Source organism: Aspergillus fijiensis (genome assembly GCF_003184825.1).
Source record: "Aspergillus fijiensis CBS 313.89 unplaced genomic scaffold BO72scaffold_52, whole genome shotgun sequence".
NCBI lineage: Eukaryota > Fungi > Ascomycota > Eurotiomycetes > Eurotiales > Aspergillaceae > Aspergillus > Aspergillus fijiensis.
The window spans coordinates 156,401-181,148 of NW_024469028.1; the positions used below are offsets into that span (position 1 = coordinate 156,401).

The 24,748-nt window shown below is 51.5% G+C and overlaps 11 protein-coding genes and 1 non-coding gene across 12 annotated transcripts; 6 read left to right on the top strand and 6 right to left on the bottom strand.

Moving 5' to 3' along the window:
- Nucleotides 1-116: 116 nt before the first annotated feature.
- Nucleotides 117-1,823, bottom strand: BO72DRAFT_451029 (uncharacterized protein). The gene has a single exon (XM_040945393.1). It carries the CDS (start codon nt 1,486-1,488, stop codon nt 343-345), a length of 1,146 nt encoding a protein of 381 aa, XP_040798131.1. The 5' UTR covers nt 1,489-1,823; the 3' UTR covers nt 117-342.
- A 1,241-nt stretch (nt 1,824-3,064) lies between these two features.
- On the top strand, nt 3,065-5,491 carry BO72DRAFT_479739 (putative MFS transporter). Its single transcript, XM_040947595.1, has 6 exons — nt 3,065-3,144; nt 3,226-4,207; nt 4,273-4,482; nt 4,595-4,959; nt 5,031-5,127; nt 5,184-5,491. Exons 2-6 carry the CDS (start codon nt 3,425-3,427, stop codon nt 5,205-5,207), a joined length of 1,479 nt encoding a protein of 492 aa, XP_040798132.1. The 5' UTR covers nt 3,065-3,144; nt 3,226-3,424; the 3' UTR covers nt 5,208-5,491.
- On the bottom strand, nt 5,352-6,699 carry BO72DRAFT_530460 (uncharacterized protein; the record flags this gene model as incomplete). The annotated part of the gene is made up of 6 exons (XM_040950298.1): nt 5,352-5,680; nt 5,733-5,800; nt 5,875-6,260; nt 6,318-6,394; nt 6,448-6,484; nt 6,535-6,699. 6 exons carry the CDS (start codon nt 6,697-6,699, stop codon nt 5,352-5,354), a joined length of 1,062 nt encoding a protein of 353 aa, XP_040798133.1.
- Nucleotides 6,700-8,293: 1,594 nt separating this feature from the next.
- Nucleotides 8,294-9,160, bottom strand: BO72DRAFT_216027 (uncharacterized protein). Its single transcript, XM_040939725.1, has 2 exons — nt 8,612-9,160; nt 8,294-8,559 (listed from the first exon to the last, which is right to left on the bottom strand). Exons 1-2 carry the CDS (start codon nt 8,838-8,840, stop codon nt 8,366-8,368), a joined length of 423 nt encoding a protein of 140 aa, XP_040798134.1. The 5' UTR covers nt 8,841-9,160; the 3' UTR covers nt 8,294-8,365.
- A 672-nt stretch (nt 9,161-9,832) lies between these two features.
- Nucleotides 9,833-11,139, top strand: BO72DRAFT_461565 (putative short-chain dehydrogenase; the record flags this gene model as incomplete). Its single annotated transcript, XM_040946527.1, has 4 exons — nt 9,833-10,411; nt 10,525-10,711; nt 10,828-10,944; nt 10,997-11,139. The coding sequence occupies 4 exons, from the start codon at nt 9,833-9,835 to the stop codon at nt 11,137-11,139; spliced, it is 1,026 nt and encodes a 341-aa protein (XP_040798135.1).
- Nucleotides 11,140-11,194: 55 nt separating this feature from the next.
- BO72DRAFT_411039 (putative dynein intermediate chain) lies at nt 11,195-13,782 on the bottom strand. Its single transcript, XM_040942453.1, has 3 exons — nt 13,517-13,782; nt 12,649-13,440; nt 11,195-12,596 (listed from the first exon to the last, which is right to left on the bottom strand). The coding sequence occupies exons 1-3, from the start codon at nt 13,649-13,651 to the stop codon at nt 11,472-11,474; spliced, it is 2,052 nt and encodes a 683-aa protein (XP_040798136.1). The 5' UTR covers nt 13,652-13,782; the 3' UTR covers nt 11,195-11,471.
- Nucleotides 13,783-13,898: 116 nt separating this feature from the next.
- On the top strand, nt 13,899-15,060 carry BO72DRAFT_411041 (ATP synthase subunit e). The gene is made up of 3 exons (XM_040942454.1): nt 13,899-14,186; nt 14,313-14,499; nt 14,621-15,060. The coding sequence occupies exons 1-3, from the start codon at nt 14,166-14,168 to the stop codon at nt 14,689-14,691; spliced, it is 279 nt and encodes a 92-aa protein (XP_040798137.1). The 5' UTR covers nt 13,899-14,165; the 3' UTR covers nt 14,692-15,060.
- A 137-nt stretch (nt 15,061-15,197) lies between these two features.
- Nucleotides 15,198-16,112, bottom strand: BO72DRAFT_216055 (CSN8/PSMD8/EIF3K family protein). Its single transcript, XM_040939726.1, has 3 exons — nt 15,784-16,112; nt 15,545-15,726; nt 15,198-15,476 (listed from the first exon to the last, which is right to left on the bottom strand). Exons 1-3 carry the CDS (start codon nt 15,978-15,980, stop codon nt 15,205-15,207), a joined length of 651 nt encoding a protein of 216 aa, XP_040798138.1. The 5' UTR covers nt 15,981-16,112; the 3' UTR covers nt 15,198-15,204.
- A 101-nt stretch (nt 16,113-16,213) lies between these two features.
- BO72DRAFT_435953 (dolichyl-diphosphooligosaccharide--protein glycosyltransferase subunit STT3) lies at nt 16,214-19,084 on the top strand. The gene is made up of 5 exons (XM_040943304.1): nt 16,214-16,463; nt 16,535-16,558; nt 16,696-16,776; nt 16,880-18,602; nt 18,653-19,084. The coding sequence occupies exons 1-5, from the start codon at nt 16,334-16,336 to the stop codon at nt 18,921-18,923; spliced, it is 2,229 nt and encodes a 742-aa protein (XP_040798139.1). The 5' UTR covers nt 16,214-16,333; the 3' UTR covers nt 18,924-19,084.
- A 156-nt stretch (nt 19,085-19,240) lies between these two features.
- On the bottom strand, nt 19,241-20,442 carry BO72DRAFT_216162 (uncharacterized protein). The gene is made up of 4 exons (XM_040939727.1): nt 20,132-20,442; nt 19,846-19,970; nt 19,542-19,750; nt 19,241-19,455 (listed from the first exon to the last, which is right to left on the bottom strand). The coding sequence occupies exons 1-3, from the start codon at nt 20,143-20,145 to the stop codon at nt 19,662-19,664; spliced, it is 228 nt and encodes a 75-aa protein (XP_040798140.1). The 5' UTR covers nt 20,146-20,442; the 3' UTR covers nt 19,241-19,455; nt 19,542-19,661.
- Nucleotides 20,443-21,143: 701 nt separating this feature from the next.
- On the top strand, nt 21,144-23,860 carry BO72DRAFT_461569 (RNA-processing protein PTA1; the record flags this gene model as incomplete). The annotated part of the gene is made up of 8 exons (XM_040946528.1): nt 21,144-21,481; nt 21,631-21,796; nt 21,869-21,999; nt 22,058-22,261; nt 22,313-22,661; nt 22,711-23,546; nt 23,598-23,668; nt 23,727-23,860. 8 exons carry the CDS (start codon nt 21,144-21,146, stop codon nt 23,858-23,860), a joined length of 2,229 nt encoding a protein of 742 aa, XP_040798141.1.
- Nucleotides 23,861-24,120: 260 nt separating this feature from the next.
- Nucleotides 24,121-24,228, top strand: BO72DRAFT_t224. The gene has a single exon. It is a non-coding gene; the product is annotated as a tRNA-Met (tRNA).
- Nucleotides 24,229-24,748: the final 520 nt, after the last annotated feature.

Genomic DNA, 24,748 nt, shown 5'->3' on the forward strand with positions numbered 1-24,748 from the left:
TCTTTCCCAATGACCGCGCGGAACGGAAGAACCTGAAGCACAGATCCGAAACACTCCCTACACGTAAGCCTTATTTATGGCGTCAGGGTGAGATCGACCGTAAATATTTAAGGTTATTTTCATTTGCTAATTTATTGTAAACCATGAGCAAGAATAGCGAAATAAATCCAATACAGCAATCTAGCCAACAAAGCACATGTACCCCTGGGATATCCAATGCATATGCGAACATGCGAACAAAAATTGCGCCCTTCATGCTTAAGCATGACCAAATGCGGTATGTATGTATGTACAACTTCAGGTCCAGATGAACAAAAAGAAGAAAATGATGGGCGGAGTAGATCATGCATCATCGTCTGATACATCGAGCAGCTCCAGTTCAGTCTTGACAAGAGTCTGGAAGTCGCTGCGAGAGAGACCAGTTGCCTTTGCCAGTCGGAATAAACTCTTTATGTTGGAGCCAATATGCTGCTTTACCCCGACTTCATAGGCAGACTGGTTCTCCGCTTCCTGCTCTAGCTTGGCCACTGGACCGGAGCTGCCAGATGAAATGGATGAAGGGCGAGGATGATTCAACGACATGGCGTAGTCTCCGTTTGTCGCTAAGTGTTCGGTCGCGTGCGCAGACGAGTCGGGATTTGAGCCACTGACTTGCCGTTGCAAGAGACGAGCCAACATGTCGCCATTGAGCGAAGATGGGCCGATTTCGGGTTGCTCTTCCTCGGGATCATGGTTATCCATGGCTGGCTGCACATCGTCATACTGTGAATAATAGTCTGCGTCAGACTGTTGCAAAGATGAAACAGCATTAGGAGCCGGTGTCTTCACCGCGGGGGTCCGTCCGGGAGTCGCATCATATTGGGCCCAGTAGTCATCGTCATCATCTTCCTCTTGTGTATCCTTGCCATTGCTCTGTGTTGCCGCTGTGGTTGCTTGACCATTATTTCCCGTTTCTGCTCCTTTATTTGCCGTCACCTGTTCTCTCTGGTGGGCGTTTGCCTCCCCAATCGAGATCGACCAGACTCCGTCCTCCCCAACACTGCTATCCTGTGGCAAGACTTCCGCGACCCGCCACGCAGGCCCTCCGCCTTCTTCATCGTCAGGGCACCAGACGTATATGACTTTTAAGCTATACTCAGGTAGCTGAACTTGCGACTGTAGAGTCTCCTCGTCCAGTCTCTTGTACCGCACGGGAATGTCGTCTGGGAGGTCAATCTCTCCGGAAACGGGGTGGGGCTCGAAGCTAGCACCATCCACCAGAGATTGCAGACGCTCAGCCGATGCAGAATCCCAGCAGAGCAGCCGAAGCCATGAGTCGGTGGGTGAGGCGGAGACGGTAGTGAAGATCTTCACGCGCTGGCGAATAATCGGAGACAGAAGTGGTAGCAGCGCAGGAGGGGGTTGCGACGAGACAAAAGCCGTGGGTAGACAGGCGAGCAATGGCGGAAGGAGCATGCGAGGTTCAAGAGAAGGGATTAGCTCGACCATGATGATCGGTTCTGGGGGGTCTAGAGGGAAGATGGCGAAATGAGTGATATGTAGTCAAAGACTGAGCTGCGAGCTGCGGCGGTGTACTGCGTAAAATCGCAATTGGGTTGGAGAGCGCGGGGGCGGGAAAGAGATGATGTCTGTACTTAACCGATAAGGGGTATTAGAAGGAAGAGAGGAAGGGAAGAGGAAGAGGAAGAGGAAGAGGAAGAGGAGCTCATGGAAGAAGAGCCATGATTATGAGGACGAAGAGAACAGAAGAAGTGGAGGAGGGTGGGTGGATGGGTGGGGGGAGCCAAGTGACGGTCGATCAGACTGACCGAAGTCGCGAACAGATAGATACGATCCCAGAGTCAGAAGGATAGGAATCGAAAGGTACAGTACGTACAGAGGTTATACAATTAGTACAGTGGTTTTCAACTAACCCGCTTAACTCCCTTTCGTCCGGTGCGGTAACGTGGGTCCCCGCCGCAATCAGTGCGGGGAAAGCAGCAGTAGATGGAGCACCGGCGAGCCATTGAGGAGCGGAGAAATGGAAACATTGAGATCCAGAGTCGGTTCTCGGAGTTAGAATTGACGGCTAATTACTCCGTTAATTCATCATTCATAATGCCGTGCGATAAGAGTGAGTGGGGATTCAGTAGAAGTGGTAAGCGATTCCCAAGTACTCAGTAGATGAAAGGCAATGCATTCATTCCCTGAAGTTGAGAGCGAGCTAGACTGACGCTCCTTCAAGTATAGTGTAGATATTCATGGGTATTTATTTATTTGATCATGTGCCAGATTTCTTACTTTGAATAAGCTTATTCATCATTGTTGCTTAAGGAAGGCCTCCCCCCCCCCCCCTGTCGCAGATTCGGACCAGGGCCTAAATCAATAGTTACATACTTGCTTCAATGTGTGCGTGTTCCCTTCGACAACGCCTTTGGTCATCAGGAGTCACCCGCTAGGCAGGGCCTCGTCCACCTTCTTCGGAGTCCTTCCGAAGGACTTGATTTCTAGTCTGTAGGTAGACTCCAGAGGGGGGGCACGCAATCTCGGAACGCCACGCACTTCTAGGAACGGCTGCTTTTACTACTAGAACTTTTACACCCTCACTGGATATGAAACTCTTAAAAAAAAAAGGTCGTAAGGTATGGAGTAAGTATAAGTTTCTTAACAGTGATACACTATGAAATAAGTTAGTCTTCAGAGGACTTAAGTATATAGACAAGTCTTGTCAAGTACCTCTACAAGCAAGTATATAAAGAAGTCTGTCAACAAGACGTTTTTACCAGGCATCTCTCGGAGGAAATACTGTATGTACATACAGTGAACAAGTGAAGTAAGGCTCTCTAAAGCACTTCTTCACGCCAGTAAAATAGTTAGAATATATTACTTGTAAGTACCTTTCCTAGGGACTCTATAGTTAAAAAATAACAATTCAATCAATAAGTGGTCTAGAGAAATCAGCAGCCGTTCCGGAAATACATACATGAGTAGAAGTGCGTGGCGATCCGGAAGTGCGTGGCCCTCTCTATTCCGCCATCCAGTTTCAAAGCCTCAACAAATCAATCGACAGCATGAGCCTAGGTGATTTTTCCTCTGCACAGGACGATCGCACGAGAAGCGCAGCTGGATCAGTGTGATTCCAGGGGTCTCGCCCTGAATTCATGAGTAAGCCAAGCAGGGATCCCATGAGCTAAGGATTAGGACCTGGGCGGGCAGTGATTGATTGCTAATATATGCAAGAATTAGGAATTGGACGAGCTATCGAAAATCTTCAGCAATAGATAAGCGGGTTCATCGCCACCGTATTCCATTAGTTTCTTCCAGTGCCTCCCCGCTTCTTGAACAATGTCGCCGCACTCAATTGTCCGTCATCCATTGCACTTACTCTCGGAATTCAGCTTACCACTTCTTATCGCTGCGTGCTCGGCTAGGCGCCATTTGAATTATGGCCTCGAAAAGCGCCGATGGCGCTGTGATCGAAAGGCACGCTGACACGGTGTCACCGCTCGATGAGAAGTCGACCCCGCAAAACGCATTCTACTTGACCGAGCAGGACCCTGAAGAGTCGAAACTGCTGGAGAAGCAAGTCCGATGGAAGACAGACTTACGTCTGTGTAGCATTGCCGGCATTCTGTGCAGTCTCAACCTACTCGACTCGGGCATTCTCTCGTCGGCATCGGTGACTAGTATGCCCAGTGACTTGGATCTGCATGGAAACCGCTACTCAGCCTCGATTTTCATATTCACGGTTGCGAGCATTGTCTGCCAATTGCCGTCCACTCTCGCAGTTCGCTGGGTCGGTCCCCGAGTCTGGTTCGCCGCGATTACCTTCATATTCGGCCTGATCACGTTATGTACCGCCTTTATTCATACTTGGCGACAGATGATTGCGCTGCGAGTGTTGCTCGGAATGGCCATGTCAGGGATCTATCCAGGCTTGACTTATCTCATCAGCACATGGTACCCACGCCGAGAACAGCAGGTCCGGTTCGCGGTTCTCCAGTCGGGTGAGGTGATCGGGCTCGCGACAGGGTATATCGTGAACTATGGTCTGAACCTGCTGGATGGGAAATCAGGCATGCAAGGCTGGCGCTGGATGTACCTTGTTCAAGGCTTGATCACTAGCGTCATTGGGATTCTCACATATTGGTGGATGGTCGACTTCCCGGAGAACGCTCACCGTAGCTTTCACTTCCTGAGCGAAGCAGAGGCACGTGTGGCTGCACAGGTGAGAAGCAACAGCAGCAGCAACAGCAGCAACAGCAACAGCAATAACTGACACAGTAGCAACAGCGGATTCGAGCTGACCGTGATGACATAATGCCTGATGCTTTCTCGTGGCGCAAGGCTTTGGCCCCTTTCGCCGATTTGAAGCTGTATGGCTTTGCCTGCATGTACTTCTTATTGAATCTTGTTTCAACGGCGCTGAACTACTTTCTGCCTATCATTCTCGAGTCAGGTATGGGCTTTTCGAGCAATGATTCTATCCTTCTCTCAACACCGGTACGTTGGTTTGTTCCTTTATTTCGGAGTTGGTCAGATAGGGGTTTCCTACGGATCGTGCTTCCAAAAATGTAGTTTGCGTCGTCCTAACCTTGATACTATACCTTGGTAGCCCTACTATTGGTCCGTACTTCCGGTCCTTTTCACGTCGTTCGTGGGCGATTCTTATCGCATCCGGGGCCCGCTCATCACCTTCAACGCCCTCTGCCTGATAGCGGGATTTCTTATGTTTGGTCTATCATCCTCGACGCAGGTCACTGTGCGGTATATCGGGACTTTCCTCGCTACTGGGGCATATGTCTCCAACTGGGCGGCTCTGAACGCATTCATGGCCAACAACGTCGTGGGTCAGTGGAATCGCGCCTCCACTGCAGCCGCCGTATCGGCGTGTAATGGTCTGGGTGGTGTGGCGGGCAGTTATATAGTGCGACAGCAGGAAGCACCACGCTATCAAACCGCCGTCTGGGTATCTATTGGGTATGTCGGGCTCAATCAATCCTTTGGTTGGAACCGAAAACACTGACAACATCTCGTTCCTGTGTCATCAGCTCCCATGTCCTCATGATTGTTCTAGTGGGTGTCTTCACGCTCTCTTTCTACTCGCTGAATAGACGGCAGAAGAAAGGAAAGATTCTTCAGAATATGGTACGTCTGCCTGGTGCGATTAATGCCAAAACTCACTAACGTTGTCAATGTTTCAGCGTGGATTCGGGTATACATATTAGCATATAGATCTCGGACGAATCGAAGTAGAGCATGGCTTTCACATTGAGCTGGTCCAAGAGCCTTCTGTAGATATGGTACTCCGTATTCACTCATATGATGGACCTGCCCGAGTCTCATCGGCTGCCTCTTTGAAGGGGTGTGTATCAAGCCTCACTCGGAATGGACTCCAATGCAAATCTGTCTGAAGGCCGAGTTGAAACCACAGGAGATAGCCTGGCTTGACTTTCCAGGGTGGACAGGCTCTGGCCGGGGCGGCGAGCGCTACCCCCTTTACGGGAAGATCCGTCCTCGCTCTCAACCATGGCACGTCTGCTCGTATCACTCTCAGAAGCCCGAGTTCCGACCGACTTTTTACTGAAAAGCTTCCGGGGTAGGAACCGGATTATCAAAGGCCAAGTGGGGGGCAAGCAGGCGGCTATGATGATGAGGGCTCCTTCAAGAATAGTCCAGATCCCAAGATCGGTTGATGTCCCTACAGCAGGGTCAGTATGTAAGGTTTCATCAGGCCTCTGTGGGGGACAGACATGTAGGATCAACCGTCGCTCTTTCTTCGAAGAAGTTTGTCATGCGCAGAATGCTGGCTACCGTCCCTCTGTTGCACGGTCAATCAACGATGCATACATATGCCATACATATGATATGCGCTGAGTCGGGAAATACGCTTACAATCCTCCCAGGAAAAAAACTCCCGTCAATGCCAGCTTGTGACCACGGGTGGTATGGAGTCTCCAAACATATGGCAGTGGTAATATCAATAAGAGGACATCCGTCAAAATGTTCGGCGGCGAGACGTATCGGTAGAAGGCTTGTTGGTTGAAACATGAGCCGCCTTCGACACCTGTAGTCTTGTTCCATGTGTAATCGATTGGCCAGCATTGAAAGATAGCTGCAAGCAAAACCCCGATACCGTGCCCGAGTACGAGTGCTCCAACGATATACGCGGCCACTTTGAAGTTTCGCGTGCTAAAGATGCGAACGTAAAATATCAGAATGGAAATCTTGGCTGGAGTTATGACAAAGGGGAAATCTATAATCTCATTGGCGTATAGACCCTGTGCGTCAATTGATCAGTCATCAATATCTTAGCCTCAAGACCTTCTTGTTAGTACCTTTTCGAGAGCAACCAACTTCTCTGGAGTCTCCTCCACAAAGCTCATATGATATCCTACTCCCGCTACTTTGACCACTATAGCAAGGGTCAGTTGTTGCTTATGGGTGATAACTGAGGTCGTCACATACAAACCACGTACAGAGCCGACTGTCCCAGGCTAGCAATCTGAAGGCTTATCAGCAATCAAGACACGGACTGCTGGCTAGCTGCCTTACCAAGGCGATAACAATCAGAAAATCATCAAGCGCGTAGGCGAGTCTCTGACTGTATCGAGTATAGAAGCGAGCAATCACCGCAACGATCTGCAGTATTGCCATAGTAATGGCTACGCCCAGCAGGGATCCCCCATTGTAGGGAACATGAGGCGACTGCTGAGCCATTCTTCCACTGCTATGTCGCCTTTTCACCACCTGGCCTACATCGATGAGGACAAATGATGTGTATATGGCGTCAGTTCCAAATGAAAAGAGAGGAGCAGCCCGGCAGCGGGCTTTGTGGCGTATGTCTTAAGCCATTGAACAGCAACAAAACGGCATCCATCGATGACTATCAGGTAGGAAGAGTGGTGATAGCCATAATTTCTTCAAGAAGTTGCAAGAATCATTACATAATTTCGAGATCAGACCGGCGGACTGTCGAACCATGGGTAGACTTCATCAAGAGTATGGTTTGCCGCCGTCAGTCTCCAATTCCTGTCAACCGTCAAGGTAAAACTACTTCGGTGGTCAAGGCCGAATGCAGCACCTAAGTTCTGATTAATGAGCTACTTGACTGGACTGATTATTCTTTTTCCAAAGTCAAGTTTGTCATTTCACAGTCGTCCCGGCACTCGGGGTGGCTTCGCCTCATGAACTTGAAGTAGACACCGGATGTGTCTTCGACCTTCAAGAGCTGCGAAGATTGCGATGGAACCTGAAATCAGGTTCCCGAGCCAGTTGCAGTGGTTGGGATGAATTCTCAGCCTGCCGACTCTTACTCCTTCTGGCACTTTTCTTCCAACAACACCGGCAACTCCAGGCCACTGGAAGTCGCTGCGTGTCACAGAATCGACCTAGTATATCTGACACCATGCAACTAACTGAGCCTCTCCGGTTACTTCTGCTGTTGTTGGCTATCCATCCTTATTAAGCTTCAAGGGATTCCGCGGTTACTGGTGATCAGGCTCAATGGCATTGATGTTCTCGGCGACAAGTGGTCGCTGCTTACATTACACAGGGTGGCAGGGAAACATCATGGAAGCAATTACGGAATGGCTGGTTCCAGGCTTCGTTAATTCTAATCCAAAGCTGATTCACGTCATATGACGATTACTTCGAGTATGCTTTGCGAAAAGATCCTCTCTGCCTATTGTCATACTAAAGGGATCCAAATATAGCTTCTAGAGCTGAAGCAAGAACTCTCAAGCACCTTCATAATGCTGCAAATCTCTATACATGCATACTGGGCGCTTACGGACTGGTCAAACTGTTCTACTAAATCTCAATCCGCCAGTGACCTAGCCTTTGCCTTCCTTCGGTGATGTCTCCGAGTCCATCCTCTCAGCCCTCCGATAATCGAGGCCCGCAGATTAGGGCGATCACCATCGCCTTGATCATTGTCCCATCAGTTGCCGTTGTCCTTAGATTCTGGTCGAGAGCCTTGTTGCCGAAACCTCCTCGGTCCAACACCCGCTCTGGGTTCTGGTGGGATGATTGGACTGCTCTCGCCGCTGCGGTTAGCCGCGAGTCCCCTCTCAGCACTGGCATGGACTAATCATGCTCTGGCAGTTGTTGAACATTGCTGTTTGCGGCATCAATCTGAGAATGATCCGGCTTGGACTGGGGAGACAGGTTGAAAAAGTGTCTCCAGCAGACCTGGTCTCTTTACTGAAGCTGTTATGGGTGGTATACTTCTTAGTACTTGGGGGAACCTCAATAGCACGAGCGTCCGCTCTGTTTTTCTACGGAAGGGTTCTCAGTCAAGGTCCCTCTCGCTTCCGATATGCGCTCTGGATAGTGCATGGATTGAATATCGCATGGTCGATCAGTACTATCCTCGTCATCTTTCTCACATGTTCTCCGATCGAAAAAAAAACTGGATGCCAGATCTGCCGGGCACCTGCATAGATACAAGGAGCTTGTGGCTAGGCTTTGGAACGCCGGATCTCATTATCGATATCCTCGTCCTACTCTTGCCCTTGCCCATGCTCTGGAAGCTGCACTTGAGGCTCACGCGGAGGCTTCTTCTAGCTGGAGTATTCACTAGCAGATACCTGTAAGTAGAGCCCGGTGAGCTAGCTTGACACTCACTTACTTGTCAGTGTGGTTGCGGTCTCCATAGGGCGTCTGATCACGATTGTCCAAGTCAGTCCGCACTTAGCGAAGAACCCGACGTGTAGGTTATTCCAACCTGTGGTATGCGAGAGACCCTGACTCACAAGTACATAGATCACGCCGTCAATCCATCGATTTGGATCGAAGTAGAGATCCCTATCTCCATCATCAGCATTTGTCTTCCTGGCATCTATTTTTTGGTCTCCCATGCTTATGAAGGGGGCTTTCACTCGTTGTTTTCGAGAGCCTCGACCTGGTAGCTCTTCACTTTAGCGATATTTCCTTATTTCGTAACCAGGAGCTGAGAGCTATTCATAGTACTTTGCAGAGAATCTTTTAGGACTAATGACTGGATTGGGTTGGGTTGGCTCTCGGCTCGTATCCAACACCGAGGGGATGCTTCGTCAGATTCGTGTGTTGGCTCAGCCCAGTCCTGGAAGTAGTTCGAATGATAGCTCCTCTGACTGGCTCTAGAGCTCGATATAAGCATGGATATACCGGCGCATATTTTCAAGTGCAGGGTCCAGACAGACAAGCAAAACAATGATCATTGATCATTTGATGTCAGCCTGTCGATCCTCTCCGAGCACGGGCACCTTACCATTTCGGGCCAAGCGCACGTGCCCCCGGGCCCACTTCGGGATGTCATCATATGTTGATTAGCGAATTCAGAAATGATAACTGTATACTACTAAGGTACTAGTACTACCATGCAATATAGTTATTGCTTCGGGGCAATAATACAGTTGAGTTATCACTTTCTCGGCTTACGTGAGCCTATGGTGGTGCCGTATGAGAACAAGGAGATGAAGGCATTCGTGAAGAGTGATAACTCTAGCGCTCAAGCTCCATGAGATGTACGCCTTTACTATAGTCATCGCAATGGCGTATCGTGATACTGTATAGGTAGCCGGAAGAAGGCTATATGTACTATGCACTCAGAAGACAGAGGTCAACCAAGCTTCACAAAGGTCAAATGCAAAGAGGTACACGATGGAAAGGATGATCTGAGAGCGCTGCTGAACGTAAAATACCAGCAGGAAACTCCCCGGATATAGGGAAATAACTTGTTAACGCCGTGATTACCCATTCCAACACTCATCCATCCACATAAATGGCTTCATCTCTGGCAACCATACACAGTCTGAGTTTCTCTTAAACCTTGCCATTTCACCCCCACCACCAAACAACAAAAGCCAACATGCCACCGCCATACACCACCCAGACCACCACCGCCGACCTCCTAAGCGACTACGCCCCCGTCATCAAAGGCAAAGTCATCCTCACAACGGGGGTCTCCCCCAACTCCCTCGGCGGCTTCTTCGTGCAGTCCCTCGCCCAAGCCCAACCTGCCTGCCTCATCCTTGCCGCCCGTAATCCCGAGCAACTCGCTCAAACCGCCGCGGCGCTCCGAGCCAGCACCAGCACCAGCACCAGCACCAGCACCAGCCCCAGCCATCCTACCACGGAGATCCGCACCCTACAGATCGACCTATGCTCCCTCGCGAGCGTCCGCGGCGCCGCCGCCGAGGTCAACGAATGGGACGACCTCCCCGCCATCGACGTCGTGGTCAACAACGCGGGCATCATGGGCGTGCCGGACTACCGCCTCTCCGCCGAGGGCTTCGAGGCCCACTGGGCGACCAACCACCTCGGCCCGTTCCTGTTCACCAACCTGATCATGCCGAAGATCGTGGCCGCGCCGAACCCCCGCGTGGTCGTCGTGAGCAGCGACGGTCATCGGTTGAATCCGGTGCGGTTCGACGATTGGAATTTCGATGTAAGCCGTTTACAGCTGTTTCAACTCATCGGGGAGAGTTCCGCAAGCACAAGAATCCAGCTGTGAAAGATAGAGAACAAAAAGTTCCAAGCTGACACAATGGGGAGACGTAGGAAGGGAAAAGCTATGATCGCTGGCGTGCCTATGGGCAAAGCAAAACAGCCAACATGTTGTTTGCCCGCTCGCTGGCGCAGAAGCTGGGGTTGAAGTGTAACCTACAGGCGTTCAGTTTACATCCCGGGGTCATTTTTACCAATCTGGATAGGGATGTGGATTGGAGTGTTGGGATGAAGGAGCTTCGTATGTTGCAGGATCAATTCTTTTCTTCTCTCTCTCCCTCTCTCTCTTTTATTGTTCGTGTCATTGGGGATGCGGGAAAAGGGTTCATCTCGGCTAATGGTTTGCCTTGTGTATAGAGGCTGTGGACCGGTCACTTGGTAATCGGGAAGGTTGGAAGGACGAATTCGACGCGAAGAATCTCGAGAGGGGCGCCGCGACTCATGTCTATGCCGCCTTTGATCCGAGTTTGAAGGGTAGGCAATCGATCTCTGTTCCGTGCTCACATGATTGCTAACGAAATGGCAGCTGTCAATGGGGCGTATCTTGTTGATTGCCATGTGGCTGACCCCTTGGTGGATACGGTCAAGCCATGGGCCACCAGCAGTTTCGAGGCTGAGAGACTTTGGAGACTGAGCGAGAAGCTTGTGGGCCAAGAATTTCCTTATTGAGGAAGGACTATGAACGCATTCGACCTAAGACTGATCGCATTGAGAAGTGCAATCGCTACCTATTATACACTCTAGAAAGATGCTTCTCTGTTCGCCTGCCCTAAACATGCATAGATACATCAACAACAAGCTGCCCGCGGGGTATATGAGAAAGTGAATCAAGGCGCCGCTCGAAATTTGGTACATATCGGTATGAAGAAGATCAAAAATAGCGAGGTGAAGTGCTGAGTACAAGGGATGACCGGGTGAAAAAGCATGGCGAAGCAATCGAAGTGGCGCTGACCCATGCTTCACTAAGCATAGAGATCATCGGGACATGGAGCCAAGACACATCAGTTCATGCGGTCCTTCTGCTCCCATTGTCCAACGAGCTTCTTCATCCCTGTCCATTCCTCTGAGCGCACATCTTCCGGAGTACCGCTAAGGCCTTTGCCGACTTCGAAGACCGTCACCACGCCGTCGAGACCACCGGTGGCAATGCGTCTACCCTCTCGCTCTTCCCAAGCCACCTTGTTGAGACTCCTCGTAAGAATGCCTCCGCGGCCTCTAGAAGGCGTCGTTTTCACCGCCGGGACCTCTGTGTCCGTGTAGAGATCCCAAACCTCGAGGTTGCCAGCACCATCGACGAGAGAAAAGACTCCAGGGCGGTGAGGAGACCATTTGGCATCGTACACCACATCTTCGCGATTGATCTCAAGGATCGGAGAAACGACTTGAGTCGTGGCTATGGCCGACGTAGCCGGGGCGGTCGTGGCTGGGGGCCGCACACGCCAAAGTTTCACGCTCCAATCTAAACTCGAGCTGAGCAATAGGTCACCCAGATCGACCGGGCCGCGTGCCGGATGGAACGCAGTGGACATGATCGGCGCAGCATGGCCACGATACGCCAAACGATGGTCGGTACCAGCCTTAGCCCCCGCTCGGTCATAACGGTGGCACGGGTAGATTCCTCCTTCTTCGGTGCCAACAATGAAGAATGTCGGGTCGGATTGGGGGAATGACATGGTTGTGGGTGCAAGATCTTCGGTTTTAGACGGAGGAGGTGTGGACAGCTCCAGATACTCTTGAGGCTGTGAGAGCATATCAACAGTCCATCCACAGACAACACCATCCGTAGATGCTGTGAGGATGTTGTGGGCATTCTGGGTGCCGATTATCGAGATGCTGTAAACAGGGTGGGTATGTCCGGAGCCGGTCAAGGGCGTCTTCTGAACCGGCGCGCCTCCACCTGCTCGCGACGAACGGGTGTCCCACAGCAGAACCTGGCCCGAATATGATCCACCAACGATCAGGTTGGGATGGAAGGGAGAGAATTTCGCGGCCAATATGTCGGAGGTTGAATGGAAAACATACTCTGGGCGGGAGTGCAGGTGTTGGTTCCAGATCTGGACGAGGCCGTCGGGCTCATGGGGCGCAGAGGGGTTCTTGGTGTACGCGGCCAGAACGAGTTCCGGGAACTGTAGAATTAATCAGTCTTGCGATTAGTCGGCATCGACGCGCGTGACAGACCTTTGGAGAGAAGCTCAAATCGCTGATCATGCGTTTCTTGCTCCATCGTTCATCCCAGAATTGACAGACCTCTCGGATACCTCGTCTCTTCTTGCCATGCTCGTCGTCATCATCCAGCTCGCCATCGACACCTCCAAGCTCGTAATCTGCCAGAACATCATATTCTTCATCCAATGCCCGCTCAATCACTTTTGCCGACCGTTCAACAAAGTCTAAGAAGTCGTCCGACGAGGTAACAGCTTTGAGTTCATCTTCGTCCAGTGTGCGCAGCGGATACCGCATTTTTGCCATTTCAGACCCATTTTCATTCTCGGACTTCCGTTGAGCTGTCTGCAGTTCCTCCTCAATTTCTCTGCGAAGCTTCTTCAGAATTTCGTCGTCAAGCTCACTGACTTTCTTGCCGGAGCGTTTCGTATCACCTTCATCATCGGAGTCGACAGATATCTCATCAGGTCCTTTTAGATCATCGGTTTGCACTGCTTTGCTGTAGGTGACAATTTCGGGTTTAGGCTCAGGGGCAGGTTGCGGTTCGGGGGCGGCGACGAAGAGCTCGGTTCCGACGGTTTGGACTGCGATTGAATGGGAAACGGTTCGCGCAGGAGGGCTGAAAGCTTCTGCGTTATCTCCGCTCAACTGGCTAGCACTGAGGACGGAGTTTGGTCGGCTGCCTTTGCGCGAGAGGCCATCGGCACCGTGGCCGATCGAAGCTGATCCGGGGCGGTCGACAAGACGGGAAATGAAGTCGTCGAGCTCAGCTCTGCTGTCTGCACGACTCGGGACTGGCGATACGACCTAGGTAAATAATAGAGCTAAGTCTTCCAGCTCGAGTAGAAGAGAAATTTCGCAAGTGGGCATAAGGGCCTCTTACCTCAGAGGCGTCACCGCTATTGGCGCGAACCTGAGAGAATTCCCTCTGGCGCAATTCCCTCTGGCGCTTGAGTTCGGCGAGTTTGGCTTTCTTAGCAAGGATTTCAGCCTTGCGCTGTTGTATTGACGAGGACATAATGTGAGATGAATATGCACCTAGTAGATAAGAACGGAGGAGATCCGTTCAGACCACGTTTGGGTACAGAATAAGGTGGATTGGTTGTGTTGTGTTGTTTCGTTTATTTACTTCGGGACTTTTGGGGTGAGTGCCAGTGTTAGGTAATTAAGAGGAGGGGGGGGGTGGGAGTGGAACGGGGCCTCTTAACTTACCGTAGTCGCGTTCCCGACCCTCCCTGCTCTCCTCTCTCCCAGTTCCCCCCCGTCCCGCTTCTCCCAGAATCCCAGAATGCCCAAAGTCCGGGTTAACTTAGTTAGTGGTCGGATGACATAAGCGCAGCAGGACCGACGGTCCGGAAAAACTCGCGACAGGAACTTCGTCTTTACAAGCTTCAGTATCCCAGTCCGCATTGCCAGCCATTGACTGTCGATACCCTCCAAACCGGTCGCTCGGAATCCGGCTTCGATCCTTCTTCTCTCACTAATTCTGTTTGATTGCCGCTCCGGAGGCCCAGGGACTCTCTTCAATCAACATGGCTTCTCAGGGTGTCAACGTGAGTCTCCGCCAGGGCCCGTTCTGATACATACTCCAATCCCAATCCAGCCCAATTCAGCCAACCCAATACCACACCCCCTCCAGTATGGCCCTCAACTATTGACACTATTCAATTACCTTGTAGGTTTTCCGCTACTCGGCTCTGATTACCGGTCTCGTCTACGGTTTCTACCACCAGTCCTCCCTCACCTCCGCCGCCAAGCACGCAGAGGCCGAGCGTGAATATGCCCGCCAGGAGCGCCTGATCGAGCAGGCCAAGGCCGAATGGAAGAAGAAGACGGCGCCCAAGGACTCTAAGACGAACAGCGGCGGTATGTCTCTTCTCGCTCTCCCCTAAGCTCTCAGCACAACCCGATTCATCCGCGTTCGCTCCTCCCTTGAAATGGCCAGCATGGCCCCCTCCGATGGACGCTAATTGGTGACTGTGTGCAGTGATTACGGATCCCGAGGACAGCCGGTTTGACCTTGAGGCTTTCCTGAAGCTGAAGGCCGGTGAGAACTAGATATGTTTGGAAGTATACAGCGAGAAGATGATTTGCTTTTATCTCTCCCCCGACCGGAACCTGACAAGGTATCGAGGAGAGATTGCGGGATGATCCCGGTTATGTATTATTGTTTGTTGGTCTAATTTCCCAGAGTCGTGTCATTGCGAGCGAAAGGAATGATTTTCTTTTTTCCACTATAGACATCATCCCCGCATCTGTACATACCCTGGGCTGTCGTGCATGTGTACACTACAGTTGGGCCAGAAGAGCAAGAGATTCAGTTGTATGCTTCGGTTTCATTGCTGATCCTTCCGTACTGCTTGCGTACCCCTGCATGACTTCCTGCCCTTGCGCGTGGTGCCGCTCTGGGGGGGCATTCAAAGGCCGTTTATGGTACTTCATAGGACGCTTGCTAGAAGACCATTGTTCTGCACGTTTGTCTCTTAAATTCCAGCCTTTAGTCTTCATTAGAGGGTATTATCGTTATGGTCTCATTCGTGAGGAATCGATCCCCTAGTGATCCGCAGGGTTTCAACCACGACGACTGCCAATCAAGGCCATTATTTCACTTAGATCGTTGTACAGCTGCTCATCTTGCTGAGAGTCATCAACGACAGTGTTGGGGTGTAGTAGTCTGGTTTGTTCGTCCTGGGTCCATCCATGAGCCATGAGCTTTCCTATCGTGGCTGGGTCTCCTCGCTCTGTGGCCGCGGGGTCGAGACCGAGGTAGCTTGCAGCTGTTGCAGGTCTGATTGTTTCATATGCCCTGCTTACTTCTCGCAACGTCTTTTCCTGGAAATATGCTTCGAGCATGTGAGCAAGAGCATTCGGAGAATACTATTACATGCTCTGGTAAGGTATCGTCACTTACTGTCATAACTCTGTACTATCGGCTTCAGTGTATCAGGCCATGGCAACTCTCTCAATATCGTGTAGACGGACTCATGTTTGTGCTGCCAAATTGCCCGCAGTAATGCCACGCAGTTTTGCAGGGAGTCGTCTGTCTGTAAAAGGTCTTGTGGCATTCGCTTCGTCAGAAAGCGGGCTTCGTAACTGATAGATATGTGAGAATTCTGACAAGTGATCGATGATCGACATCGGAGTGCTTACATTTGATCTGTCAGTAGATGAGACAAGAAGTAAGCGGCATAGAATTGGCTCAGAAGCTCTGCCTGTCTGTTATCTTGAAAGGAGAGGAGATATGCTTCTTCCTCGTATGGGGAGAGTATGTCGAAGAGCTTGGACGGTGTAGCGGCCGATGAAATCGCTGCAGCAAGCTGCTCTTGCGAAAGTTGCGGGGTGTTCATTCTTGACAACTCGATTCTGTGACACTACGACCCTCGCAGCAGATCAAAACCGGTGGTGTAGGGGAGTAGAAGCGGGATCGTCGATATGGCTGGCTGACTGGCTGGCAATGATAATGATGCGGTGCGGGGACAATCGGAGGTTTCCCCAAAACCGCAACGGGCGGCTTGCGACTTACGTACCTGGCGTGCCAAGACCCCAGAAGAGACCACCTTGCGAAGCTCCAGCCTCGACTCCATCTCCCCCGGTCTCTCTCCCTTTCAACTTTGCTCTCAACAAACCGCCTGGGCAGGACGAGAGTCACTCGCTTATCACTTTTCCCAATTGGAAATTTGATTTTTACTTCCTGGCCATTATGGCCGAATCGCCCCTCAATGTCCTTCTAAAGGGTAACACCGGCAGGAACACTCGCGGTCTACTGCGGATTATCATTCTGGGAACTATTGCCGCTGCCGCTGTGTCCAGTCGATTGTTCAGTGTTATTCGTATGTACCACCAGCTCCATTGGCACCGATTTAACCGATACGATTGAAGTTGCTAACTGCCTCTACGTTAGGCTTTGAAAGTATTATTCACGAATGTACGTTACTCCCACACCGACCGACCTATTGAAGTATTACCCGACATTCACCTTGAGCTCACTCCGCGGCCCGCGATTGCACATCATATCCGGCTCCATCGCCTTGGAATTGACACTGATATGGTCTTGCCTACTAGTCGATCCTTGGTTCAATTTCAGGGCAACCAAATACTTGGTTCAACATGGCTTCTACAGCTTCTGGGACTGGTTTGACGACAGTAAGTTGCTTCATCACCAACAATGACCGTTGTTCCAAGAGAATGCAATGGCGAAGTCCTTGGACAAGCAATCCTCAAGTCTGACCACCGTCGAACTTTCTAGGAACCTGGCACCCTCTGGGACGTGTTACGGGTGGTACACTATATCCCGGCCTGATGGTGACTAGCGGCGTGATCTACCACATTCTGCGATTCCTGACCATCCCCGTTGACATCCGTAACATTTGTGTCTTGCTTGCTCCTGGATTTTCGGGCTTGACTGCTTTGGCGATGTACTTCCTTACTTGTGAGATGTCCACATCGCCATCTGCCGGACTGCTTGCGGCTGCTTTCATGGGCATCGTCCCTGGCTATATCTCTCGTTCGGTTGCTGGCAGCTATGACAACGAGGCCATCGCCATTTTCTTGCTCGTCTTCACCTTCTTCCTGTGGATCAAGGCTGTCAAAAATGGCTCTATCATGTGGGGTGCATTGACTGCCCTGTTCTACGGCTACATGGTGTCGGCTTGGGGAGGGTATGTTTTCATCACCAACTTGATTCCCCTGCATGTCTTCGTTCTCCTTTGCATGGGTAGATACAGCTCGCGCATCTATATCAGTTACACCACCTGGTATGCTTTGGGCACTTTGGCAAGCATGCAAATTCCTTTCGTTGGATTCTTGCCCATCCGGAACAGTGACCACATGTCTGCTCTCGGTATCTTCGGCTTGCTTCAACTGGTGGCATTTGCCGACTTCGTGCGAGGCTTCATTCCGGGCAAGCATTTCCAGAGACTCCTGACTACCATGATCATTGTCGTTTTCGGCGCTGCATTTGTGGGACTTGTTGTCCTCACTGTCTCTGGAGTCATTGCTCCCTGGAGTGGTCGCTTCTACTCGCTGTGGGATACTGGTTACGCAAAGATTCATATTCCTATCATCGCATCGGTCTCGGAGCACCAGCCTACCGCCTGGCCAGCATTCTTCTTCGATCTCAACTTCTTGATCTGGCTTTTCCCAGCCGGTGTCTACATGTGCTTCCGTGATCTCAAGGACGAGCACGTCTTCGTCATCATCTACTCCGTTCTTGCCAGTTACTTTGCTGGTGTCATGGTTCGTCTGATGCTGACGCTGACCCCTATCGTCTGTGTCGCTGCTGCCCTGGCTCTTTCCACTATTCTTGATACCTACGTTCTTGCCAGCCCAGGCCCCAACCCCAAGGCGAAGGTTGTTGAGGACACCTCATCGGAGCCCCTCCGTTCTGCAAGAAAGCCGGACGTTGGAGTCACATCCTACCTCTCGAAGCTGGTGGTGACATCGTCCGCGATTATTTATCTTCTCCTGTTCGTCGCGCACTGCACCTGGGTCACTTCGAACGCCTACTCTTCCCCATCCGTGGTTCTGGCCAGCCGGATGCCGGATGGCAGCCAGCACATCATCGACGACTACCGCGAGGCCTACTACTGGCTCCGCCAGAACACTCCGCACAATGCCAAGGTCATGTCCTGGTGGGATTATGGCTATCAAATCGGTGGTATGGCTGACCGCCCCACTCTCGTTGACAACAACACCTGGAACAACACCCACATTGCCACCGTTGGAAAGGCGATGAGCTCCCGGGAGGAGGTCAGCTACCCCATTCTTCGGCAGCACGATGTCGACTACGTCCTGGTGGTTTTCGGTGGATTGCTGGGCTACTCCGGTGACGATATCAACAAGTTCCTGTGGATGGTTCGTATCGCCGAAGGTATTTGGCCGGATGAGGTCAAGGAGCGTGACTTCTTCACTGCTCGCGGTGAATACCGTGTAGATGATCAAGCCACACCTACCATGCGCAACAGCTTGATGTAAGGATATCCTTCTCTGGGATTGGGAGCAAACACTAACGATGAGCTAGGTACAAAATGTCCTATTACAACTACCACACCATGTTCCAGGGCGGTCAGGCCGTGGACCGTGTCCGTGGTGCGAAGCTCCCGGCGGAGGGACCCCAGCTGTCCACCCTCGAGGAGGCCTTCACCAGTGAGAACTGGATCATCCGTATTTACAAGGTCAAGGATTTGGACAACCTGAACCGAGACCACAGCAACGCAGTCGCATTTGACCGCGGCCACAAGCGCAAGCGTGCGACCAAGAAGAAGGGCCCTCGTGTTCTGAGAACCGAGTAGGGAAGGGTTGTTGCTTGTTGTTCATGTAGCAGATAGAGTATCCGGGACGATGAAAGTGATCCCTTGTGTACTAGATGTTTCATCATAACCTGTATTTGATCGACGACATAAGCCAAACTAGCTGTGCAGCTTCACTTCATCATAGTGTGGAGCGGCTCGATTGTATAAAAAAGCCTACATTGTTACCTGCTGAGGCAAGAGCGCAGACGGAAACACCGATTCAGGATTGGATAATATACACATAAAACCTATATCATAAAACAGAAGCTAAACTTTGAGGGGGAATAAATGAGCAGAGATGAGTGTCAATGACAAGCGGGAAAGATTTGCGGAAGCACTCCTGCTTTTTGAACGTATCTTTGGTGGGCCTGTCACTTGATCTGCGGTATACCGAATAATCTTGAACTTGATCTGACAACTGGCCGGGCTTCAATCGCTTGCGGTTATCCGTGGAGTCGTACCAGTAGTGCGAGGGATATACACCATCTTCCGGCGGGCAACCAGGCTTCGGTGTATGGTATGTATATGAGTCCTTTGAAATTAGGCGAAGCCAATCCAAGCACAGCCAACCCGGGCCCGGATGATGATAGCCCCACGCGCAAAGGAAGATTACCATACAACTCCACGACCCCACGCTCCGTTATTTCTTCTCTGCGACGATAGCACCCAACAGTTCAAGCGATTGCAACCAATTGCATCCAAGCAGGAGAAGAGGAAGGGATGTCTGTGGACATCCGTCTATTGCTTCTGCTGGGGCTTGGCGGGGGTCTCGGGGACCTTGACGTCGGAGAACTCATCCTGGCCGACGGCGCGGATGGTGTAGGCATCTGGAGAAATTGGGAGGTTGATGGTTAGCTCCAGCTCCTTGGAGATCAATGGGAGACTGGTGCAAGCACGAGGGAGGACCTGTGGATGAACATACAGACACCAATGGTGAATCCGACGAGGCACAGGCCGGTAATGGCGTTCTTGACGAGGTAGGGCCGGCGGGCACGCAGGAGGGCGGCTCCGGCGCGGTAGTCCTTGCCGTAGTAGGTGGAGTTGAAGCTGTAAACGGCAGGAATCGGTGTCAGTATGTTCTGACTGTGCTCTCATGAAGCGGTTTCGTGAATTCGCGGCGAGACGGTGGCATGATTGCCGGGGTTGGGTTGAGTTGACTGTCGCATTTGGAAGAGAGGGAATGGCGGGGGGGGAAAGGGAGAACATACATTCCAGAGGCCATTTTGACAAGAGTGCTTCGGTCTTGAGTTATCACCGGATGGATCGGGGTTGTAAGGGTATGAAGGAAAGAGGAACGAGAGACGATCCGATCGTTAAAGGCCGAAAGATTGGATGACAGTCTGGATTCCTCCAGAAATTGGATGGGATGCCGCCGGGCTTGGCGTTCCTGGCCGGCTGGACCAGTTGTCCGTCGCTGCGGGGGGATACACTACTATAGAAGACAATTATGTCGGTGGGTTTTGATCTTATTTGATTGTTATATGAGCAGGGCTCACCGTATTTGGGTTCCCATACTGACCGTCTATATCCACGTAGTACTAGCGTATGTTGGGTATGACTTCCCTGAATGCTGTGTAGTATCTTGTACTAAAAATATATAGTACGATTGGCTGCCTCGCCTCTTAGAGTACGTCAACTGGCCTTTTTGATCAAGTCAGTATGCATGACCTGACAGGTCATATGTGATCCTCAAGCATTATTCTCACAGCAGCCCCCAAAAGACATAGAACAGAATGTTTATTTTGCAGGCAGTGCACGTTATCATTGTATGATGTGATGATTGCCAGCTGCCATGAGCGGGAGGCATGACACGTGACTGGGAGGAGCGTGACTTTGCCTGGCTTTGTCTGGGTCTCGGCTTCTTCATACAATCAATTCAGTTCCGCGTTTAACCTCCTCTCCTCTCCTCTCCTCTCCTCGTTCCCCCCCCCCCCCCACCGCCATCCACCTTTGATCTCGCCAGCAATTCTCATCTCTTCAATCGACCCGGGATCTCTTGCATACGTCTCTCTCAGCGACCATTTCCGACGTTCTCTACGCCTCGTATGTGTCTCGGGGACAAATAGTCGTCGCGGCCGTGTTATAAGCTCCGTGCCTTGGCACCTAACTTCCCTGCGTAGACAGCTTTGACCGGTGACAATCAGCATTGAATCTGCCAACCCCGCCTCGCTCGCCCGTCTTCTGCCAGGCCGTTTCCACCGGCCGCTGAACGGAGTCGTAATGGCTCAATCGGCCGATCACCTCGTCGATCAGATCGCGCAGCTTAATGCTGCCCGCAATCTCGTTCTGGGCGATGCCGCCTTCTACCCCCAGATCGTGAACGGTGTTCTTCCTATAATCGGATCGCGTGCGCGACTAGAATTGCGGAGATGGGGCGCGGAGTTCCTGGCCGAAACATTTTCTAGCCCGGCGCTGGCTTCGACGCAGAAGGAGCAGCTGGCCGCCAACGTCCTACAGGCGCAGCGCGAGATACTGGAGTTACCGGAAGGAGATCCCTTGGTCTTGAAACATATAGTGCAGAGTGCTGCCAGTCTGTATCCGTTGGTGTTTAGGCATATGTAGGTCACCGGCGTTTGCTTGTTGTTCACTGCCCCGAGACCCCCCCCTCCCTGGGAAACAAAGCCTTCGTAGACGCTCGCATGAAGCAGACGTGATGCCTAAATTGTCTTTCTTGTTAGGCGCAACCACTAACACTTCAATGCTGCAGTATAAACCATCCGCGAGATGGAGCCATGTGGGAGAATATGACCGCTATCAAACAAGGTATCCTGCGGCGATGGGACTCCTTTCCTTCGCAGGTCAAGATCTGTTGCATCAAGTTCGTTCAACGCGTGGTTCAAGTGCAGACCCATGGACCGATTGCGGACCCTAGAGTACGTACACAGGATCCGGTCAGAGGTGTTTTGTGCGATCTGAAAGTTAATGGTTGTTCCTTTCTTGCCTAGCGACCTGACCAGAACGAAACCTCCTTGGCTATCGTGCCTCGCAATCATCCCGTTTTGTCACTTCCTAACCTCGAGGCAGAAGCCTCTGGACTTCTGGATAGACTTCTGTCTGCTCTGCAGGAAGAATCGAGGTACTTTCTCTTGACCGAGAACTGGGAACTTCTGGGAATGTTGCTAATGTCTCCGCAGCGATCCCATCCTCGTGAACGCAACGCTGAACTGCCTGGCAGTCCTCATCCGCAGTCGACAGTCCATCGGCAACAAAATCATCAATGCGATCATGAATTTCTTCCCTGCGAGACAAGTACGCCCACCCATAACTCCCGCTGTCCGGGTCGGAGTCAAATCGATGGAAAGAACCGCCAGGGCCGTTCTCGAACATATAATGAAGAGGTGAGACAAGGATGTACGGTCAACCTGTACTATGTGCTGAAGACTGTCTAGGAATGCCAACCATCCATTTTTTCGTAAGATGGAACAGCACGTCGATCGGCTGAAGAACTCACGCCTCGAGACCGTCGACGACGCAACAAGGAAACGTGGACCACCTGCCGAACCCACGGACGGGCTTGACAAAACGAAACGAACGAAACTCGACGCAGAGACGCCGCCCTTGGTCAAAATCCCGCCACTTCCTCCTGGCCCAACCAGTTACTCGCAGCTCTTTACCCTGACGGAGGATGCTGAAGCTTCACGCTTTGATGTCAAGCAACTACCTCCAGATCTCCTTGTCAACATCGTCGTTCCCATTCTCGCTCGAGTGGATCAGTCGGCGTTGACCCAGTCTATCGATGTAGGTCAAGACGTCAGGACGTAGAAGCAATATACTGACCCGGCAATAGGCCATTCGCATGCGTTACGAGACAATTCAGAAGCGACAGGCCGCGCAGGCTCCGGCGGCGGCAGCGGCTGCCGACGACGACGACGATTACGAGCCAGAGTACCAACCTATGGACGTTGCAGAACCGACGCGCGAGCAGGCGGATGCTGTGGCGGCCGAAGTAGCAGAAATTCAGCCAGATCTTGTCTCATTGGGACCGTTCGTCTTACCTCAGCCCCCCCCACTATCAGAGGCCGAGGCTGCAGAAGTTGGTCGCAGTGCTGTCGGGAGAGTATTCGGTATGCTAGCGTCTAGTGCAGTCGCCTCGAATCCGGCGAAGGGAAAGAATCAGCAGCAGCCGGGATTTGCTCGATTGGCCGGTAGCACCTTCGATCGAGACGCTTGGGTCACTCTACTCACCCGACTCGCCACAAGAGCTCCAGCAGGCCTGGAAACGGGGACAGGGAAATTCGGACAAGACGCATCGAGTCGAGGCAAGGCAACGATCTCTAATACAATCCGGGAGACTCTATATCGGTACATCTTGGAGGACTTCCGGGGCCGGGTGAATGTGGGCATCATGTGGTTGAACGAAGAGTGGTACAATGACCGGGTACAGATGCAGTTCACTGCCTCGCAGCGGAGGCCAGAGGACGAGGAAGCTACTGTACCGCTGTTTTATGACCACTGGGTCCTGAGACTCTTGGATGGGTTCTTGCCATATATCGATTCACGAGACACCAAGATCTTCATCCGCTTCTTGAGTGAGATTCCGGAGGTGACAATACCCATCACACAGCGGGTCGCTAGTCTTGCCAAGGACCCCGAGCGTGTCAATCTATGCGTTCAATCACTACTGTAGGTCAACTGCTGGGAAACTCGGGGACCCTTTATGCTGACCGTCACCAGGTATCTAATCATGTTTCGACCACCGGCCCGCGAGGTATGTCTTAATGCCTTGGAGCATGTATACGAGACCTGTACGTTCCGTGTTCTTCGCTACCTGTTCGTCTTTTAAGCTAATTTGTCGCAACGCAGATGAGGAATCACGCCCCGCTGCTGGCAAGGTGCTGGCCAAATGGCGCCCCAAGGCAGCGCAGCCACAGCAAGAACAGCAAACGACACTGGCGAGTCGCGGTGCCACAAGCGCGGCTCCTGTTGGTAGTGCTTGAGACACTTGATAGAGCCTGTACAGCTTATGGATCATCCCGTTGCTCGAAGGAAGCGTAACCTGGACTTCCCGGAATGGATTATCACATTGTGCCAATAGACGATCTCTCAATCATGTAATTTACAACCTTTAATTTAGTGCCTGTAGTCGGTGTTAATTGTCCGCCGCGGGATGCAAGCTTATTGCAAGTAAGAGATCTTTCCGTGGCGGAGCACGGTGTCTGTATATAGGCATAAATGACTTGACGCTTTCCAACAAGTTGTCTCGATGGTGTAGTTGGTTATCACGTGGGTCTCATACGCAGTATGACATGGAAGCTTCAACTTCCTTGATATCCCAAGGCCGGGAGTTCGAACCTCCCTCGGGACATTTCTTTTGGCAGTAGAATCTACGTCCCTGGAAGGAATTGGCCATTATTTTTGTTGATTCGGGGGTCAACTCGCTCCCTATGCGGGGAAAGATGCATGGGCAATGCAAAAGATTAGGCAATTCTGCTGTTTTAGGTTGTGGTGATCAAATTTTGTGGTCATACCTCCTGCCGTTCTCATCACATTCTACCTACATCCTCTTATCCTATATATTTTCCTCTACAGTGTGCTGGACAATTCGATCCTCCTTTCTGACAGGAACCCCATTGTTCTCCCTGTGTATTAGAACAGCCCCAGGGATTCTATCATGCGATGAGTTGCCTCCGAGCTTCCACCATCCATGCTTATGCGCACCCTAAGTAGTCAATATAAGAACCGTTACCAACCCACAACCTATCATAAGTTACAAAGCACAAGAAACAAGAATGCAGTCAAATGTCTCCTTACTACTACGGCAAGCTCACTCTTCAATCCTTCTCTTGTCCTAAACCCTAGGCTCCTAGACCACCTGTCTCGAACGC

Excerpts from the sequence above, each read along its gene's own strand:
- BO72DRAFT_451029 (XM_040945393.1), bottom strand. The coding sequence starts at position 1,488 with ATGGTCGAGCTAATCCCTTCTCTTGAACCTCGCATGCTCCTTCCGCCA.
- BO72DRAFT_479739 (XM_040947595.1), top strand. The coding sequence starts at position 3,425 with ATGGCCTCGAAAAGCGCCGATGGCGCTGTGATCGAAAGGCACGCTGAC. Across the intron at positions 4,483-4,594 it reads CTATCCTTCTCTCAACACCG|CCCTACTATTGGTCCGTACT; the intron begins GTACGTTGGTTT and ends ATACCTTGGTAG. Across the intron at positions 4,960-5,030 it reads GCCGTCTGGGTATCTATTGG|CTCCCATGTCCTCATGATTG; the intron begins GTATGTCGGGCT and ends CTGTGTCATCAG.
- BO72DRAFT_216027 (XM_040939725.1), bottom strand. The coding sequence starts at position 8,840 with ATGGGAGACCAAAAAATAGATGCCAGGAAGACAAATGCTGATGATGGA. Across the intron at positions 8,560-8,611 it reads GACCGCAACCACACTGACAA|TGAATACTCCAGCTAGAAGA; the intron begins GTAAGTGAGTGT and ends GGTATCTGCTAG.
- BO72DRAFT_411039 (XM_040942453.1), bottom strand. The coding sequence starts at position 13,651 with ATGTCCTCGTCAATACAACAGCGCAAGGCTGAAATCCTTGCTAAGAAA. Across the intron at positions 13,441-13,516 it reads ATAGCGGTGACGCCTCTGAG|GTCGTATCGCCAGTCCCGAG; the intron begins GTAAGAGGCCCT and ends TTATTTACCTAG. Across the intron at positions 12,597-12,648 it reads ATTTGAGCTTCTCTCCAAAG|TTCCCGGAACTCGTTCTGGC; the intron begins GTCTGTCACGCG and ends TTAATTCTACAG.
- BO72DRAFT_411041 (XM_040942454.1), top strand. The coding sequence starts at position 14,166 with ATGGCTTCTCAGGGTGTCAAC. Across the intron at positions 14,187-14,312 it reads TGGCTTCTCAGGGTGTCAAC|GTTTTCCGCTACTCGGCTCT; the intron begins GTGAGTCTCCGC and ends ATTACCTTGTAG. Across the intron at positions 14,500-14,620 it reads CTCTAAGACGAACAGCGGCG|TGATTACGGATCCCGAGGAC; the intron begins GTATGTCTCTTC and ends GACTGTGTGCAG.
- BO72DRAFT_216055 (XM_040939726.1), bottom strand. The coding sequence starts at position 15,980 with ATGAACACCCCGCAACTTTCGCAAGAGCAGCTTGCTGCAGCGATTTCA. Across the intron at positions 15,727-15,783 it reads CATCTACTGACAGATCAAAT|TTACGAAGCCCGCTTTCTGA; the intron begins GTAAGCACTCCG and ends CATATCTATCAG. Across the intron at positions 15,477-15,544 it reads GATAGTACAGAGTTATGACA|CATATTTCCAGGAAAAGACG; the intron begins GTAAGTGACGAT and ends ACATGCTCGAAG.
- BO72DRAFT_435953 (XM_040943304.1), top strand. The coding sequence starts at position 16,334 with ATGGCCGAATCGCCCCTCAATGTCCTTCTAAAGGGTAACACCGGCAGG. Across the intron at positions 16,464-16,534 it reads TCGATTGTTCAGTGTTATTC|GCTTTGAAAGTATTATTCAC; the intron begins GTATGTACCACC and ends CCTCTACGTTAG. Across the intron at positions 16,777-16,879 it reads CTGGGACTGGTTTGACGACA|GAACCTGGCACCCTCTGGGA; the intron begins GTAAGTTGCTTC and ends CGAACTTTCTAG.
- BO72DRAFT_216162 (XM_040939727.1), bottom strand. Across the intron at positions 19,751-19,845 it reads CGGATTCACCATTGGTGTCT|ATGCCTACACCATCCGCGCC; the intron begins GTATGTTCATCC and ends CAATTTCTCCAG.